We start from the raw sequence: 19,629 nt of genomic DNA, 5'->3' as shown, positions 1-19,629 counted from the left end.
TTGAAGCCATTAAACCTAGCCTCATCTCCTACAGCCACAGAGAAAGTCCCATCTCCATTCTTTCTATAATCACCCCTTAGGTATTTGAAGACCATCAGCAAATCACCACTCAGCTTTCCCTGATCCAGACTAAATAGCCTTAGCTTTTCAGTCTTTTCTGATTAGAAGCATTTCAGCCTTCCTATTAGAAGCCTCCTAGGCTTCCAATAATTTTATTACTTTTCAATGGACTCTTTAAAAACTTGTCTACATTTTTCTTAAGGTATGGAGCTCAAAACTGGACACAGCAGTCCAAGTGAGGCCTCATTATTGCTGAGTACAGTGGAAAAATCACTCCTCTTGATTTGCAAGTTAGAGTCCTGTTATACAAGTCAGTATACTTTTGTCCTTTCTTGGAACACCATTTTTTTTTTTCTTTTTACCATAAACTGTTACATCCTTACTGCAATGATAGCTCAGTTTTTGAAAAGTAAGATCAGATCATGGATGAAACTAAATGAAGAAAGACAGGGGTGATACTGGGATGGGCAGAGGAAAGCATTTTGAAGACTTCACAGATGTGGTTATAGCTCCTTTGGTTGAAGGTACATAATACAATTTGTCAATTCATTCAATAGTTCAGAAATAACCTTGGATTTCTTGCTCTCACAAAGTGACATTTTTGAGTAATGCTTTCTATCATTTCCAGTTGCCTTGAACACTCCATCCTCTTGTAGTAGATGAGAACCTGACCTTATGCTCTCCTTTGGTATTTCTTTCTCCTAACGTTCTTTAAGGTCTGTAAATACACCAGAGAGAGACTAAGATCCCAAGGTTAGGGAAGCCTTTCTATACATGAACTGATTAATGGAAACGTCGTTAAAATCCCTGTGCTTCGTTAGGTCCTGAAATACCCTTCAGAACTCACATTCCATGAAATAAGACTGTAAACAAAGGGGCAAAGTACGTCCTGTTTTATATACCTGTGAATGGCCAATGGTTCTGAACAAGGTATAAAGCAGGACAGATATTGCCAGACAGTTAATAGATTATAGGTGATTCCCTGGACTTCACTCCAATCAATAATTTTTTCCAGTGACTGTAGCATAACCAGAATTTTCCTTAGGAATGTGAAATACAAAATCATTGAAATATCAACGAATGAAAATGTGTTCTGTGAAATACAGAATCATCATTTACTTTAGGGCATAATTTGCAAGTACTCATTCATCTCTAAAATTACAGTTTACCAGGGCTAGAATTATTTAGTGTCAGTTAGCATACTGCTTCTTTCAAATCAGTGGGATAATACTACCAACTGAAATGGAACAAGCCTCTAGGTTCCAATCAGTTAAATTAAAATATACTCATTTGAAATAAGTATAAAAAATTATATGACAGTTGAATGTACATCAAAAAGGACTTAGCAAGACATAGTGTGATAATATGATAAAAGTGAAAAATATGATGAAATGCAATTTGTCAAAAATATATATATTTTTGGTCTGAATGCCCGAATTTGCCAGCTTTTATCAATAAGGGAATATCAGTTTCCAATTGTGTATTTCAAGAACTGAGGTATATTAAAGTTTATGGCTCATTAGTTTAAAAGCTATAGCAGCAGTGAAATTTCTGAGTAAAGATTGCTCTGTAGTTTCATAGTAAATATCTGGTGCACATCTAGAGAATGTTCACACTATATGAGAAGCTCCTTTCCTTTCTGGAGTTATTGTGTGTCATGAATTATTCACATTTTTCTAATATCTACTGCATGTTAAATCAATGACTAAAATGATGAAAATGTAAGACATCCAGCTTGTATTTCATTGTAAAACAAAACATGCTTGTTGATAGACATTTTAGATCCAATAAAATATACATGGTTTTATTTTCATATTTTGTTCAATTTATTAATAACCTTTTATATATATTTATGGCTTTGAGCAAAGACAAAAGAAAAATTCTAACTCATCCCTGATCATACAGTTATTGTAAGAATCAGTTAATCTAGTGTCTTCCCAGCAGCAGTAAGATCCAACTTTTTCATTAACACATTTCATTCTGTACAGATGTGAGATTCCATAGGTATGGGCTTACTTATGTACAGAGAAAATAGGTCAATTCTGGAACTAGCAATGGACCTTTATATTACAGGAATGTGTGTAATTTATTTCTTAACCTAAGTATATATACATTCATACATACATATATATATGTATATAATTTATACCCTGTACCATTTTTATTGAATTTGAACATACAAATCCTAGATATTGTCCACTCTATTACAAAGTCATTAAAAAGTATTTTTATGGTTTCACTGAAAGACCATGTGAGTTAATGTTTCTTCATAGTGCTTAAAATAAAATAAGAATATATATAAAAATATTTCACTACCAACCCCATTACTCCTATCAAATGTAAACCTTAAACAATTTCAAGGATCAGAATAGTATCATAATAAATTGGACAGGAATTATGAGTAATATTAAAATAAAATAAGAGCCATTTTATCGATAAATAAATGGTCTTGCAGCGTATCCATAATGTTTCAATCATTTTTAGAAATCTCTTCCTTATACACTATTCTTGGCCATTTGGTTTAATGATGTCAGCAACACGATAATGGGATAATTACACTGATCTGTGTTAGTGACTGGGAACTGACATAAGTTGTAAAATGATCATTTGTTTGTATTTGATGTACCATTTGAGTAAAAGGCATAACAGGCAGCATGGGTTCAAGCTGCGTTAGCTTTAGAAATTTACTTGGCTCTCGAGTATATCTGGACGCACTGCTTTGGGTAGTTGATGATGTTACTTATTTTTTCCCATACAACATAAAGCCAGCATCAATGGGAAAAGAAGAATGCCTTTGAAAGCATTTCCTTAGCATGGCTAGTATATTGTTTTAGAGAATATAATATATGCTTGGTATGCAAGTGCATAATGCTGTTTTATCAATAATAGTTGAGTTATGACATGTTCAGTTTCAATCTCTATTTAATGTGACACATCAGGCACAAATGATAACTAATGGACTTCCTTTGTGGAGAAGCTAAATAATTACAAGGTAATGTAAGATCTGAGCAAACAAAGTAAAATGTTCACAAAACAGTATGCTTTAACCCTGCTTTCTGTCACCATTTCCTTTCTGTTTTGAAGACATTAAAAAAAATAAACCTCATATCTATGGGCTATGTTTGATGCTACATGCCTTAGGATAAACTATCCATTTTATTACAATATACACAGAGCAAATCGTGCATTCCCAGACAGACTTGATGCTATATTATATTTATTTTGTTTAAATTAACACCACAGTCAGCTACAAAACTACAGTGAGGACACAGAAAGCACCTGAAATTCTAAATCAAGCTGTGGTTTACAAATAATTCTTTAAATGAAAAAACTCACTTCTAGACTCAAATCTCAATGATTCAAAGTCAGCATTATAGGAATTTTAAGGTAGCCACAATTAATGAATGTTTATTATTTTCTAAGATACCCTAAAGCCTTTCCCTACAATGGCTGACTGAACCTATTTATTGTTGCTCTTGTTTTTTAAAAAAGCATGCATGGGATATTTTCAGACACTGTTTAGGGAAAGGAAGAAGAAAAGTGATTGGTGAAATACAAGCAGTTTGCAGGATCAAGCGTACAATTTTGCATAAAAATGTTGCATGTAAAAGTAACATTGTAGGTTTTAAGCCACTGCATTACAATTTAACAGTTGTGTTGCACTTAGATTGAATAAATTTTAAAACTTTAATTTTTGAAGTGAAGAGCTGAACCTAAATTCCTAAACAAAGAATTTGCAATGGTACACCACACAGCAGCTATTTGTGTTTGGGTCTAAAAAGTTATTTACAATGACAATATTTATAGTCTTCATAAAAGTCTTTTGCAATATGAAGATTGATGTCCTCCCAGTTTTCTGAAACAACAGAATGATTTATATGTTTTGAGGTTAGAATTATCCAGAGCAGTGGTAATCTTGTCCTCTGACTGTAGATGGTTGCAGTATATCTGTTAGTCAATCTAGTTCTGAATGAAAAGCACCAAAATGGAAAAAGCAATGGGAGACTATGACTGGATTCTCTGTAATAAATAATTCACAATTTGTATACAGAAATGATATTAGTGAAAGTTAAAAATATTATTGAATACTTGCTATTTCCTAGTTAGGTTTAGGGTTTTCTTTCTGTTCTGTTAAGTTTAGTTCCTGGAATAAATAATATTTTCATTTCATGAAGTTATCATTGGGTTAAGATTTTCCACCCCCCCATTAAAATAGAAGACCTCTTCATAAATAGAGAAATCCATTAACGTCAACACAGATTAAAAATAAATAATATTACAACAAAATTTAGACTCCTTTGCTGATTATAAGAAAGGAAGACATGAACTCTAAACAGGTTTTTAAACTCCTTTTTTTAGATATATGTGTATATGTATACACACACATATTTTACATTCGTTATGTAGGGCAAAACTAGCTAAAGTTTTGTTTGTTTGTTTTCATAACAGACTACCAGGGTCTATTAGGAAATAGGCTAAAATATTCCTGGGATGATTCTCAGTTTATTACAATGTCTCTGCTTTTCAGAGTTAGCAGGGATCATAAGTTTGAAGCAAATCGTGGTTTGTCTCCTTCAAGGTCTGTGCTTAAGACTGTGGAAGAATCCCTTTTTAGAACTGCTGATGGTGCCGTGGCCCCTCGGTTAGGAGGAATTGCTCCTGAAGACATTTGTCTGAAGAGAGCAACTCTCTGTGGGACAGTGCCCCTGTTCCCAGCCTGCATACCTGACCCTTGGACACTTGAGACAGGTTGTGGAATGGAGGCTAGCGACTCTCCAACTGTTGGATGAGGTCTGGCGATAAGAGTAGAAATCTCATGGGGCAAAGAAGGCTGTGAGGCAGAGAGAGGTCTCACCTCTCTTGTCAGGTTAGTGTTGTGAAGAGCTTGTGTACTCTTGTGAACTTCATTTTTCTGTGATGAAGTAGGTGTCTTCTGCTGCTTCTGCTGCTGCTGCTGCTGCTGCTGTTGTTGCTGCTGCTGTTGCTGCTGCATTAATGACAACTGTGAAGCAGTTGGTGATACATACTGAAAAGTTCGACCTGCCAGAGGGCTCTGTACTGGTGGACTACAGATTGCAGTAGTGTAGGAGCAAGGAGAGAGAATGACAGCTTGCTGAGGTGTCTGTGTGCCTGGTGTTGGAGAATGCAGGTTTCCATGAGACAGGCTGGTCGCAGTATAAACAGGAGGTGACTGTGTCCTGATGCGGGATGAAGTAGTGCTAGAATTCAGTGCTGACATTTGCTGTAGGCTAACTGGGGCAATAGCCTGAACTGTCTCTCTGTCATGTTTCACTATCTGCTTCAAGATCTCATTCTCCTGATTGTTGAAAACTCCAGTATTGAGGTCTTTCTGGAACTTTTGCAGAAGAATTGAATTCTTCTTCCCTTTAAAAAGAAAGAGGTATGAGATCAGCTGTGTTACCAAGTCTGAAGCTCAGTGACAGTTTGTCACTCTTTTAGAGTTGTAACTCCTGATATTAAAGTACATGCTGGTGTCTTAAAATAGTGGTAAAAGACAAAGTCCCTCATTTGTCTTCCAGCATAGCAGAAGTTTTAGGCTCTGCCTTGAACTAGTGATTGTTAAAGGCTGTGAGGGATGACAACATACTTTTTCCCTAGCTGTAAAGCAGTACAGCTGCTTTGGGGGTGGTATTTCTTCAGTAGATCTCATACTGCTCATGCAACCCATAAATCCTGTTGCCTTTCTAGCTGAGCTGCCCACCTTAGAAACATTCTTGCACTCAAGGATACCTGAGCTTTCTGCAGCAGCTTGGCTATTATTAAAATCATTCAGAAAAATATAACTATCACAATTTACTAAGCAACAGACATAGAAAAAACAAGACTGCAAGTTTAAAATATAGATCTCTCTTGTTATCAAGCTGTCCTAATTTCCTGAATGTTGAACCATTATTAAGTTATGAATACATATGTTATTTAGCACATTTTCTGAAATACTTATTAGGCATCTGTAAGCAATGACCACCATGTTGAGAAAAGTCATCTGTTTAAATGTCTGTGAACAAATATATAAACTCACTGCTCATGTACTACCTGGCTGTACAATAATGACCACTGTACATTTTATCTCTGTTCTCGCAACAATTTCAAGGTTTGCCTAAAGACTTTCAGCTGTAAAGATGCAGGCAACATGTTTTTTTCCTGTGTTGGAAGTGAAGATGTAGGGCAACGAGTCCAATGGAATTGTTCTTATTTTGGGTAAAGGAATTGGTTCTTCTTTTTTTGTCATGTTTGGATTCCCTAAATGATTTCAGACTGGAAACTCTATTAATGAATTACTATAATAAATAATAATAAGTGCTTCAATTCCCCATATCTCCACTTGTAACACACTGCTAAAACCAACCCCACTTTGGTTTAGTTTAAGTGTTTAAGTCCAATGGCAGCACCCTACTAGGTGTAAAGTCTGTCTTATTTTTTCTAGTAGTTCCAGGCCCAACCTCTGTAGAACCCCATTAGAAAATTTCTGCCATTCTGACAGTATCCCATTTATAATGTTTGCAGCTATTGAGCTAATTATCTATCCACATTTCTCTAATTTGCTTAAGATTTAAAGCAAACTAAAGCAGCTAAGACAGTCTACTACATCATATTGCATTCTATTTGGGCTTGTTGAACCTGATTTTCTGAGTGCCAGCATGTCTTAGCGACCTAAGTGGCAGGTGTCCACACCTTTGAAAATCAGGCTGTACTGCCCATCTTGTGACAGAGGGAATGGCCTTCTACTAACCATGGAGTAGCTTCAATTCCTGTTGGCTTCTGTTGGTGTTGAAAAAAGTCAGCTTCTTCCAGAACCAGGTCTTTGTCTATGACTTTTGGACAGGGAAACGTCATCTATTTGTCACTAAAGTATATAGCTCTGAGCTGTGTATATTACAGCACTAAACATTATAAATAAATAATAATAATTATAATTAAGGTGTACAAAATAAATCTCAGAGGAGTATGTGACCGCTTTCTAAGAGGCATAGTAATGTCTTTTTATTATTTAAAAGCAGCCCTAATAAAAATTCTTTTCTTAAAGCATTTCGTATTTATAAGTCAACAAAACATTTAATGTAGAGGAGCAGTAATGCAATCTTATCCTTCTGCTCCAAAAAAAGTTAAGTTTAATAATCATATTGAGTATCAAAGACAATAATACCTATCCTATCTAGCCTGTCGATGGCCACTGTTTCAAAGGCCCTTCTCATCATGGGGTACTCCTCCAGAACCTCATTGAAATTGTCCACAGAGAGGGAATACAGACGGCAGTATGTGTCGGCTCGTACGCTGGCAGTTCGGCGGCCCTTAGTCAAAAGGCAAATCTCTGGGGAGAGAAAAAACACAAACACACACATATACAGAGGAAATGAACACGTCAGTGAACCACGTGAAACTAGACAGCTAGGAAGTGACTTGGTGCTAACAAATAATAATTCAGTACACAGCAGCAATTTCTCTTTTGCTGTACATACAAGTTTCCAAGGGCAATCCTGAAGGAGCCAAGCTCAATAGTCACTGAACTTAAGGGAACCATTTTTGTTTAAGAGCTATCTTTTTTGGCCTTTACTTTTTGTTCATTTTTCTAAACTGAAAATCAAGAACACTGACATTTGTAGTGATTCTTCTGAAGACATTGTGAACAAAGTTGGTCACCTTTTCAGGCTGCAGCTCAGAATCACCTGGTGGGTCAGAGGTGAGAAGGCAAGAGCTAGAACCCAGTTGCTGCCACCACATTATGGTGGGGCGCTCCCCTGTTACCCCCATTTCTCCAGCCATGGCATGGAATAAACCGCCTACTAGAGAACACTGCCAAAGCCCCTTGCTGCCAAAGCCCCATACCTGCAGACCAGATCCAATGATTGTTGGTTGCTGCCCCCTGAACTAATTCATTAGTTTCAAACATATCCAGTAGATGTGATGCCCCCCACACCCCCATTAGTTCTACTGATTCCAGATAGGAATATTCAGGTGAGCTGAGGGATAAGCCCAATAGTCCACCACGTTTGATAACAGAATTTAATACTTATAATAAAAACACTGGCATAAGAAAAGAATGGCATCAGTTATAAGAGAAAAAAAATTCTATATTAATCTTTCCTTCAGGCTACATAGAAAAACTTAAAATTTATTCATGACAGCTTTGTATTGAGGCCAGGAGCACCTCTGAGGACCACACTGCTCCTCCACTTACACTCCCAATTTCTCAAATGGCAGAAATGAGTCAACATTGCTGCCTTACATGGCCATCACTGGCTGCTAATAAGCACACCTGAGACAGGGAACACTCCAATGTGGTTACAGTGACTCATTTTGGGGATTTGGTGTACTTAGAGTGACTATAAAGGGTGAAGGCATGATTCATGGCAGGGCTCTTGGGCTCACTATGATGACAGTGACTAGGGACAGAAGTTACACATAAACTGGTTTCACTGATCAGAAACTGATTAAACCTGTAATAGAACATAAGTTCAGCGCACATAAACCAGTTTCAAAATGGCTGAAACTAGTTATGATAAACCTGACTGAATGTAGTATCAGGCTTAACCAATTTGGGTCAAACTGGTTTATGCAAAGTCTGCCCCAGACCCCTTCCTGGTTCAAGTTAAACTAGAGTCCTCCAGCATCCCAGCATACTCGGTGGTCTGGGCTGTGCTCTCTGCTCCAGGCAGCAGGGCTGGACATGCACCTCTGCTCTCTAACCTAAGTACGGATGGGGACGAATGTGGAGAGACACCAGCAGGCATAGCCCCATTAAGGCAAAGTGGGAGAGGGCTCATTCTTCCCTCCTTTCCCTCCCCACCACTGCAGCTGTGATCTGCCTGTTGCCTGCAAGCAGCAGAGGGGATGGGCGGCTAGAAGACCCCAGTTGCAGTCTCCAGGGGCAGAAGGGATGGAGGGAGAAATTAATGCCCTCCCTACCCCATTCACCTTAATGGTTTTATTTCCCCCCTCCATTCCCTGTTCCACCGGCTAAGGCTAAGGGGGCAGTGAGAAGGTTAATTGCCCATGCCTCTCCTGCTGAGGTGAAGTCTTTGCCTTCCTCCTCCTCCTCCTCTGGAGGGGGGCTCTGTTTGGTGCTGGAGGGGGACTCTCCCCCATCCTTCTCCTTCCCCACCCCCCACTGCCACTGGGCTGGGAGGAGGGGCTCTGTGCATGGCTGCCCAGCCTGGCCCATCGTGGGTCCAGGGAGCGGCTGTCACTGAGCTGCAGCCATCAGGGATGGTCCTGTCCCCACAGCCCAGGTCAGCCCTGCTCAGCCCTGGCTGAGGCAGCTGCATGGCAGGGCTGGCCCAGGCCAGGCCGCGAGGGTGAGGCTGTTCCTGGTGGCTTCAGCTCAGTGATGGGGAGGCTGAGACCTGTCAGCTGTGCAGCCTGTCCCAGCATGCGCAGTGGCGGCTGGCCAGGCAACAGCCTACCCTGGCTGGGTTGGAGGTGCCAGAGGTGCCAAAGGGCCTGGAGCCCAGCAGCCATCTGCTGTGGGGGCTCAATGCAGACTCATGAATCCCTATATCACCTCTGAGCTGGCTTGGGCAAGCCACTGCCCGGCCAGCCACTGCCCACATGCGCCAAAGGGGATGAGGGTGGGAGGAGGGGAAAGAGTCCCCCTCTTGGGTTGGGCAGGGCTGTGTGCCTGGATTGCTCCCAGCTGTCAGGGATCTGCTGTGGTGGCAGAGTTCTCCCCTCCTCCTCCTCCACTGCTACAGCAGTCTGGCCATGCTCACTCTTCCCTCACCCTTGGAACCCCGCAGGCCAAGGTCGGGGTTTAAACCTCTCCTTAGTCTTACTGAGGCCTGCCAGGGCCTGGCCATGCCCTGCCCCCCACCCTTAGATCATCTTCCCTGTGGAAGGGAAGGGAGAGGTGCTGTAAGGCTCCCACAATTCTAGTCACCAGCTGCAAATGAAGACCCTGAGTTGGTGGTGGGCAAGAGGTTGGGGGTGTGGGGGGAAGTGAGCAGCAGTATTCTGGAGCAGCACCAACACAGTTTAGCCCCATGCAACCTATCCTCCCCCACTCTGCATGTGGTTCATGACTACCACTTAGACCAGTCCTATTCTATATTAATCAAGCTTTTTAAAGTAGTTAGGGTTTTTTACTCAGTTCCCATTAGTAATTATACATTAGACCACAATGAATTAGTAATTCAACTCTCTTGCAGGTGTACTTCAATTACACAATCCTTTTGGACAATTGTTCCTTGGAACATTATTAAAAAAGTGCTAATCTCTGTTCTTATGAGAAATGGACACTTGAAAGCACTAAAAATTACTAAAAAAATCAGTTTACCTCATAGCTCATATTTTACATAAATATAATTAACTTAATGATTTAAAAAGGAAAGTCCTGATTTTTGTTCTACTATCATGGGACTGTTTTGCAGATGGCACAGTATAGCACAAAAGAATATGGAAAGTGGATTACCTACAATGCGCGCACTGCTTTCAAGAAGCATATGTGATTAACACAATAATAAACACTTTATCTGGAGGATTACGACTCTTTGTAATAATTAATCTGTGTAGCTACACAAGCAAGGACTAGATGTGTGTAGTTGTTCACCTGCATGCTTGCATTTAAATTAAGAGAAGAATTTTCAGACTTCTTCCCAGTGTGAATTTTTCTGGGAAGAAACTGAAATTCTGAAGAACTAAAAGTATTTCTTTATCAAAATAATATAAAATTGGTGTGGAGTTACAAAACTAGGTGGACAAGCAATTTTGTATGTAATATGCATGAGTCAACAGAGGCTGTGTGTAGATGAAATGAGAGGTGTGTGCGCACAACACTTTAAAGTGGGCTAAATGCTTTTGCACTGTTTTAATAATGTTGGTGTTTGCACACCACAATGGTGTATAGCACATTAAATCCATCCCAAGCCATGTGGAAGCCTCCCCCTCCCCCCCACAGTGGCCCAGGGACCACTCTGCCCACTGGCAGCTCACCCTCCCCTCCCCACCGGAGAGGCAGGTAAGTTAGTGGGGGGTGTGCACGACACAGGGGTTTAATCAGCCCTAATTTGAAGTGGTGTCTTTTTAAACTCACTGCTTCAGTTCAGGGCCCCTGTTTCATCTACACAGGAAATTCTGGACTGACACTTCTAGATTCCTAGAAGAAACATTGATTTGCTAAAAATTAGGGACAGCATAGATGACATGAGCTGTAGTTCAGATTAACACAGGGAGAACTTTTTCAACGTCTAGAAAGAAAGTAAGCAGTAAAGACAGCAGTGGGTAAACTGATTCATAGGAATATAAAGTACTAGTTAGCAGTGGCTAATTTGCATAGGTCTTTGCAAAGGTAGGCACATAAGCTCTGATCTTGCACCACTGAAATCAATGGAAATTTTGTTACTAATGAAGAGCTGTACCATTGCACTCAGAAACTGTACTGATTTGCCACCTTTGATGCACACATTTTGCTCTGCAAGTCCTAAACAATTCTCAGGAAAAATCATTGGCAAGAATGATCCAACTTTTACTTTATCTGGAATGGGGTTAAGGCAGACTTTAGGTCCATGGGTCACAGGAAGCCATCCTGAATGCCCCTGCTCCAGCAGTCACATTCAGTACCTAAATTCTGGATTGCAAACATCTCAGTGGGTGAACAACATGTACTATTAAGGTGATGTGATAAATTCTGGCTCAGTTTAGCATCTACACATGCACCCAGGACTGCAGCAGTTGGAGCTGGTGTGGAGCAGCCCCAGGCTGGCAGAGGGCCTGGGAAAGGTCAGCCCTGGGCTCTGGATGGCAACATCAGGCAGCAGAGGGGCTGGCTGGGGCACAAGAGTGCTAAAGTGCTGGGCCAGGTGGCAGGCAACCCCCACACCTTAGCAGCCTCATGTTCTAGCCAGCCCCTTTCACCATCTACACATGCATGTTAGTGCATGCAATTACTCCACCATAGGATAGCACTGTCTCTGACAGTACTATCCTACAATGGAATTCGTTGGCGATGAGTAGGGGGTGCACGTGGGTGCACGTGCAATCCTGCAAAAAGGCCCCGTCGATACTGCCAGTGGTGCCTGTGGGTAATCACCGCTCACCACCTCTTCTCCCCCACTGCTAACAGCACTGCAGCCACCTACAGGAGCTCACTGCTTGCTGCCAACATGCTCCCATCACTGACAGTGCCACTGCCACTTGTGGGAGCTCACCATGCCCCCCAGCCTTCAAGGGCACGTGGCATTCAGGGTGGAATTAATTTATTGCATCCTAATACTGGCACATGTGTAGACAGTGACACTTTATTGCAGAGTTAATTAGTCAGCTCCACAGTAAAGGGCACATATAGATGCACTCAGTGGCTGCGTCCACATGAGTGCGAACGTGCTTTTTGTGGCACCTCAAAACCTTATGAGGCACCATGAAAAACATGCAATGCATGTGGATTCATTTACTGCACTGCATATTTGCAGTGTGGTGGGAAAATTAGATAACAGGAAATCCTGATATCTAAAAAAACTGCGGAAAAAAACCCACCTGAAACTGGAGCCTGGCCAGCCAGAGCCACACTCTGGCAGCTGGACAGACTCCATGTGCCTGGATCACATGCTGCAGCCCCAAGAGACCCCAAGTACCCCAGGTAAGGCTGCTGGGGGTGAGCCCAGGTGCTGGCTCCAGCTTCCCTTACTGCAGCTGGTGCAATTTGCTGTGCTCCGTAGTGTGTGTGCAGGGGTCTTCTCTGGGGACAAGTAGCAGCAATACAACTATGTACCACTGCTATTTGTCCCCAGGGACATACAAATGGGCTCAACTGGATGCGTCCAGCATGTCTAAACTTAGGCTTCAAAGCAAGCATGAAAGACGTCCCCATTCTGAACAGCTAGATTTCCAATGAGGTCCAGGTAAGTGGTGGACTAGCATCTACACTCCATCTAAGTTTACATAAGGCACTAACAAAGAGTTCAATACAAAGTCAAAATCAGAGCTGAAGAAGCAAGAGGAGGAGCATATGGTAGTCATAGTGGTCAAAGTGCCTTTGTAGGGCTTTTTGTCTCTAATTTCTGTATTCCTATGAAACCAGAGCAGTCATTCTCTCTGCAAGAAGCAATAAAGCCTAACTAATATTGTGGCACCTTTCTAGTTAGTGTCACTTCATTTCCCATATAAATGACACCCAGACTGTAATTACTCAACTTGCAGTGCCACATTAACATTTGCTGAAAGTTTGAAAATAAATTCAAATTGTCAATACAACAATGTGCCATCACCTTGCAGTAATTTGAGGTGACAAAGAAATGATGGGTACAGGTAGAGCTGGCCTTAGGAAAAATGGCACCCTGGATGAACTTTTGGCATCCCTCCCAGTGTTCCCCCCACCCCCAAGTCAGTGGCACTGCTGCAATCAGAAGTAGGCATAGAGGTAGAGGGGAGGGGGAAAAGGGGGAGCATGGCTGCACAGGCAGGTGGCCCCATTCCTAGCTCATCTCTGTCCCTGGCTACTGTGCTGCAGCCACCCAGAAGGTGTCAGCCCAGCCCACTGCTGCCCAAGAGCCCGTGTGGAGCTGCTGCTGAGGCCAGGAGTGGTTACAACATCCACGATGCAGCTGCATGGCCAGCCCCAGCCATATGGTGTGGCAGGCAGGAGGGAGGAAAAGGGAAGGAAGCATGGCTGCATGGGCAGATGGGTTTGTCCCCAGCTCATCCCTATCCCCACCTGCCATGCTGCAGCCATCCAATAGATGTCAGCCTGACTTGCCCGTGCACCCATGTGGAGCTGCCACTGAGGTCAGGAACAATTTTGACACCCCTGGCACAGATGTGTGGCCAGTTCTGGCTAGGCAGGGTGGGGAGAAGGGGTGGGAGAAGTGCGGGGCCACATCCCCCAGCTCCATCCCCAGTGCTGTGGGCATCTCCCCAGCCCCATCACAGGGAGTGGGGAACATGCTTCTGCAGCCACCTGAACTGCCTGGCCCAGCTCCTTCTGATCAGTGGCTTGAGGCAAGGGGTCAGAGATCAGCTGGGGTGGGGCAGAGCAGTGGTAGAGGGTATGCTGTGTGTGTGTGTGTCTGTGTGTCTTTGCGTGTGTGCGCGTATGAGCACATGAGTGAGTGTGTGCATATGTGTCCCCCCTAATGCCTCCCTGGCACCCTGTGTAGTTGCCCACTTCACCACCCCTAAGCCCAGCTCCAAGTACAAGAAACAGAGAGGAATCGATGGTTAGCTGGTATGTTTGTGGACTGTTAGCTGCCCCACATTAACTTTCAAGACATCTTCCCTGTTTAAGGCCAAGCAAAAGCAAAATGGAAAAAATATCCAGACATACCAAAACAGCAGAAACAAATTTGGTACAAAAGCACATTTCAGAAATGTCTGTGAACAAATCTGGTTTGTGGCACAGTCCAAAGATGAGAAATTTTAGAAGAGTTAGGGGCAGATGTTTGCTTCACTGCTGAACAACTAAAGTGGATGCTGCTTTATTCCAACCCTGCCCTATATCTTAAGTAAAGAAGAAGTTCTTGGAAGATTATATATGGCTTTCCAAATCTTAAACACATTTGTGAGCTAAAGCACCTTTCTAAAAGCCCTGCCCCATTCAACAACTGTGCCAAGACTCAGTATAGGATATCAATTACAGGATGTAATGAAAAGTGTCCTTCCAGGTAAGGACAGCTGGTTACTGCTTCGATTTCTTTGCAGGAAGATAGAGTTTCATCAGGTACCAGGCATATTATCTTGCTGTGTATGTGGGTACACCACTATTTTAAGCCATATGGCAGTTTTTAGAAGGAAAAGAGAGAAATAGCAATTATAAATGTTTGGAACAACTAATTTTGGTTCCATGAGATGGACAGGGGAATAACATGTTATAATTTCTTTTTCATATTATAAATGCAAAAACTATTAAACTATTACCAATAGCATTTAATGATAAAGAGTATCTATAAACCAAGATTTTTCCACAGTAAAAGGCTGGAGAAAAGATTAAATCTATATCTTTCATGATGCACCCTTTTCTTCAGAAATGGAAGAGATTTCATACTGTGGAGGTCATTTCAACTTTATCTACTTTTTTTTTCTTGTAGTTCAGAAGTCAACAGTAATCATATTCACACTTACTGAGGCAAACAATAAATAAATAAAAGAAAGGAGGGAGAGAAACTGTAAAAAATGTTTTATATAGTTAATTTTCTTGAATGTTACATTTTACTATTTCTTCCCCTCCCTTTTTATAATCCCTACAATGTGTCATATATGGTATATCTGACTCAAACCTGAGCAAATTTATCACTGGGGCACAAACTACAAAAGCCAGATAGTTACTGTACGTATCTTTAGGTCTTGTTATATATAGATTATGGGTATGTGCATATATTCGTGGAACCTGCTCTATGATCACACAGATAACTGTAAAATGCCTGATTGTAGATCAGGTTCTGTTTCTACAGACATTCACTGGGAGTTGCACTGGGAACATGACATAAGTAAGTCAGTGGGGGGAAGAGGCAGGTGGGATTTGGGAGAGGGGAAGAAGTGAGTCTGCAGGAGGGTTTACAGGGGGGTGTTGTCTGTCTAGGAGTGGAGTGACAGGGGGCTAAATACAGCCTGATTGGGGGTAGGTGGGGTTTGGAAGAGCACAGTCCCAGGGCTGGGGCAAACAGCTGGGCTTTTCCAACCCTGGGGTTGCTTTCTGATAGGGCTGTGCAAAGCTTCGGTCCCTGATTTTATTCAGTGGAGATTTGGCCTGATTCAGTAGCCAAATCTCTGAATCTGAATTGAATCAGGACACCCTTTAATCTCTCTGAATCAAATAGGAATCCTCCGAATCAATTTGGAGAGATTCAGAAAGATTTGGCAATGTAGACATAGACACAGCTTTAAATGTTTTTTATACATACCTCAAGGAACCAGATGGATCATCAATGCTGCAATGCTGGGGCAGATGGAGTGTCCCACAGGAGCGTGTGGGGCTCCCCAGTGCACTCAGCAGCAGACTCGGAAATGGACCAGAAGCACCTCTGGTCCACTTCTGGATCCACCAGGGAGCATGCAGGGGCCCCCCCAGCACCCCCTAGCTCAGTAACTGGTGCCTCTCAGGTCTAGGTGGGCACCCAAGGTCCCTCTGTGACCGATCACTGAGCCGGGGGGGGTGTGGGGGGACCTCACTGTGTGGTCCCTGGAAGACCCAGAAGTGGACCACAAATACTTCCAGTCCACTTCTGAGTTTGTGGTCGAGCACATGGAGAGCCCCCCTGCACTCCTGTGGGATGTTCCATTCGCCCCAGCATTGCAGCGATCACGAGCCGCACCTGGTATCTTGAGGTATGCAGAAAAAACATTTAAAGCTGTGTCTATGGCCGAATCGCTGATTCTCCAAATCAGCATCGAATCTTCAGATTCGGATTCAGCTGAATCAAATTGGGGACAGTGATCCAAATCAATTAATTGAATCACTGTCCCTGATTTGGGCCAAATCCAAATCTGAGTCAAATACAGTCCGTTTCGCACACCCCTACTCTCTGAATGTGTGCAGACATTTGGTAGATTGGGCTAACCTACTCCTGATCTAACTTAATTCACCTCCTCAGGTGAACAAATTTAGATAAGGCTGGCTATTTTCTGCCTGATCTAATCTCCCCAAACATCTATACAGACTAGCACTTAGATCCATCTAACCCTAGTTAGGTCAATTTAAGTGTAATATGTGCACATACCCTATATCTGACATGAATCTCCAGATTACAACCAGAAGGTGGCAGAGAGAGATTAAATGAATACTGGTTTCCATTTTCTCCCAAACAATGGCTAAATGTTGTGTTATGTAGCTATGCAGATTTTTGACTGCAGAACTGCTGGAAGTACAACTGAAATTGGTTTTGTCTAACAATCTTGACATTCTGTTGTGAAAGAGGATAAATGATACTCCCTCCCTGATCCATATGGACTGGGAGGAGATGAAAAGCATCACACAATGCTCGACTAAATCAATCTTGGTAGTGACAACCAAATTTCAAATGCAAATACAACTTACAGGGAAGATTCCATATTACAGCAAAGCATTAAACAGTAAGGAAGAAGAAAACTGGCTGGCTGTAATTGTATATAACCCATCAGGCTGCTTTCAAGTATATGTAGTGAACTGAGGAAGGGAACTTTGTACCCCAAAGCATTTCCCACATCTCCCAATTATAAAATTGGTCCAATAAAAGATATGAAAAGAAGAAAAAAAATCCTTGCCTTCAGATATACGGGAACATCTATTGAAGGCAGAGGAAGTCTGGAATATATTTAGTGTTCTATATTATTATGGTATTATTGAGAAACATGGGCAATGAGCAATTATTTTTAAAGATGAAAAACAATTTCTGTTCTAGCCTCAATTTTAGTCACCTATGACTTTCTGGATCTTTCACCTAAATCTAATCAACAATTCACTATTTATGGTGTTTCCCTCTATTTAAACAATGAAATAGGCCAATCATTTTCACTTTGGCTTACTGTTTCTAGTCAGCTGCACTATCTTGTTGTGGTGCCCTTGACTCTCCTACTTCATTGTCTGATTTTTTTTTCATGTCTTCTGAAGCCAGAAGTGTAAAAATTAGGCGCAAAAAGGTAAGCATTTAAAATCATATTTAGGCACCTCTGTCAATGGCCTGAAATTTCAGAGATGCACTTTTAGAAAACATCCCAGTGTATCTCAGTTCAAACCTATACTGTCGGCATGAATTGGTATGAAGACAGAGACCCTGATCCACTAACGATTTAATTATAAGAATGCAGGAACTCCCATTTACTTCAGGCAGTAGACTAATATGTCTAAAGTTAAATATTAATTTTGCTAGATCGGGGAACAAATTTTACGAACCCTTATTTGTTACTGCATTGGAAATTTGTGTAATCATTTACAAATAAGGAAACATTGGATATAAAAGCCTATCACATTATACAGTACAAGTCAAAATAAGGTGCAAAACAAAGGATAATCATTAGTCTTTCTCAGCATTTTTTCTGGGTTTCTCAGTAATACAGTATTATGTTACAATTTATTAAAAGTCCACCAGTAAAAAAGTTTTACCTATAGTGCACCCAGAAAAAAAGTCGGAGTGACAAAATATAATCCAAACTGACTCAACATTTCCCTGGGTATTATTTTCCACTGCAGTGGTCTAAAATATACTGACAGTTATTCTTCTGAATTGGGGAAGAACTCCATAAATAATAGGTAGCTCAAAGTAGTTTTGCCTAATTGGCCTTCACCAAGCTGAAGCAAAGGTGAAGTGTAATTTGATAGAATTTCAAGTAAGGTAGGATTATTGTTAAGGGATATTTGATAATTTAAACAAAATAAAATATTAAAAATGCACAATATGCTGTCAGATACATGGAAATGATATTCAAGTAAATAAACAGGAAAAAGACATAATGCCGTAATATATTACTGAGTAGTCTATTTGAGGAAGATTAAAATGTCAGTAGGGCCAAAATGTGTTTAATTTATAAAGGTGCTATCCTAATGAAGTTATCCAAAAGTGTTGGTGGCATTTCCCTGACTTTCAACAAATTTGTATGGAGGGTGAAAACAAGTCACCTTTGTGTCTCCAGAAAACAGGTTTATGGTGGCACAAAGTGAAAGCAAGCAGATGGCCATAAATATTTGAATTTCTGGTCATAGCAGAAGGTAGGAATGAATTAGGTTGCTTTATTGTGGCCCTTGTCTGTTTGCTAGAGGCAGAAGAGCTCAGGCAGCATGAAGCTGCTCAGGCTCTCCAGTGTCCCTGGAGCAAAGGCTCCTCAGGCTTAAGGGGCCCAGTCCCACACAGCTTGGGGATTCCTGGGAAGGACTGGCCTTCTCAAGCCTTGAGAGTCACTTTCCCTGCTTACCCAGACACATCCCTCCAGGGACGCCACTGAGTGAGTGGGAAAAGTCAGGGCCTTTGAGTGCCTGTCTGCAAGTGGGGCTTCTCTGCTTGCATACAAGCACCCTGGGTATCCCACAGCAGAGGGCAGGTGGGGGGTGAGGATCTTTCTGCAGGGGATTTCCCCAGGTATGTCTACAAGCGTGGAAGGTAAGTCTTCCCCCCTCTGTATTTGCAAGTGCACATGTGAGGAAATTCCTTGCAGATTTGTCTGCTTGCGCCTGCATGCACAGGAGTAGGGACTCCGACTCCCCACTGCACTTCCAGATACATGTGGGGAAATCCCTCTGCAAGGGATACTCTGTGCAGGTATCTATAAGTACAGGGGGCAGGGGGGACAGCAAAAGTTGAGGCGCAGCAACCGGGGACACCATAGATGTCCCTGGAGCATGATCAGTTGTGCCATGGCATCTTGCAGCACAGTTGATTGTGTATACCACTAAAGATATCTGTTTCTACCTTCAATGTATTCTGTCATCTGTCACAAAAGAAAGAATATAAATATATATAAATAAATTGCAATTTCAAAATAAAACCATTTTGTGTGCAAAGAGTGGGAAAACACACAGCAGCAGAGAATACCAATGGCAGCACTGGTGAATTTTACCCATTGCTTACGACTTTGTAAAGAACTGGTACAAACACATGCATACACTACCCTCCCCACCCCCCACCCCACCAAACACACACAGGTGTGTCAGTATGT

At 41.8% G+C, this 19,629-nt stretch overlaps 1 protein-coding gene across 1 annotated transcript in view; it reads right to left on the bottom strand.

Moving 5' to 3' along the window:
• Nucleotides 1-3,587: 3,587 nt before the first annotated feature.
• HCN1 (hyperpolarization activated cyclic nucleotide gated potassium channel 1) overlaps nucleotides 3,588-19,629 on the bottom strand; it is a 367,059-nt gene continuing 351,017 nt past the window's right edge. The window contains exons 7-8 of the mRNA XM_019518266.1: nucleotides 7,226-7,390; nucleotides 3,588-5,445 (exon numbers count right to left, since the gene is read on the bottom strand). Of these exons, the coding sequence (XP_019373811.1) occupies nucleotides 4,601-5,445; nucleotides 7,226-7,390 (1,010 nt within the window). The 3' untranslated portion in view covers nucleotides 3,588-4,600. The remainder of the gene's footprint in view (nucleotides 5,446-7,225; nucleotides 7,391-19,629) is intronic.

Source organism: Gavialis gangeticus, unplaced genomic scaffold (genome assembly GCF_001723915.1).
Source record: "Gavialis gangeticus isolate Ggan-Ray unplaced genomic scaffold, GavGan_comp1, whole genome shotgun sequence".
In the NCBI taxonomy this organism is placed as follows: Eukaryota; Metazoa; Chordata; order Crocodylia; family Gavialidae; genus Gavialis; species Gavialis gangeticus.
This window is presented reverse-complemented; position numbering and strand designations above follow the sequence as displayed.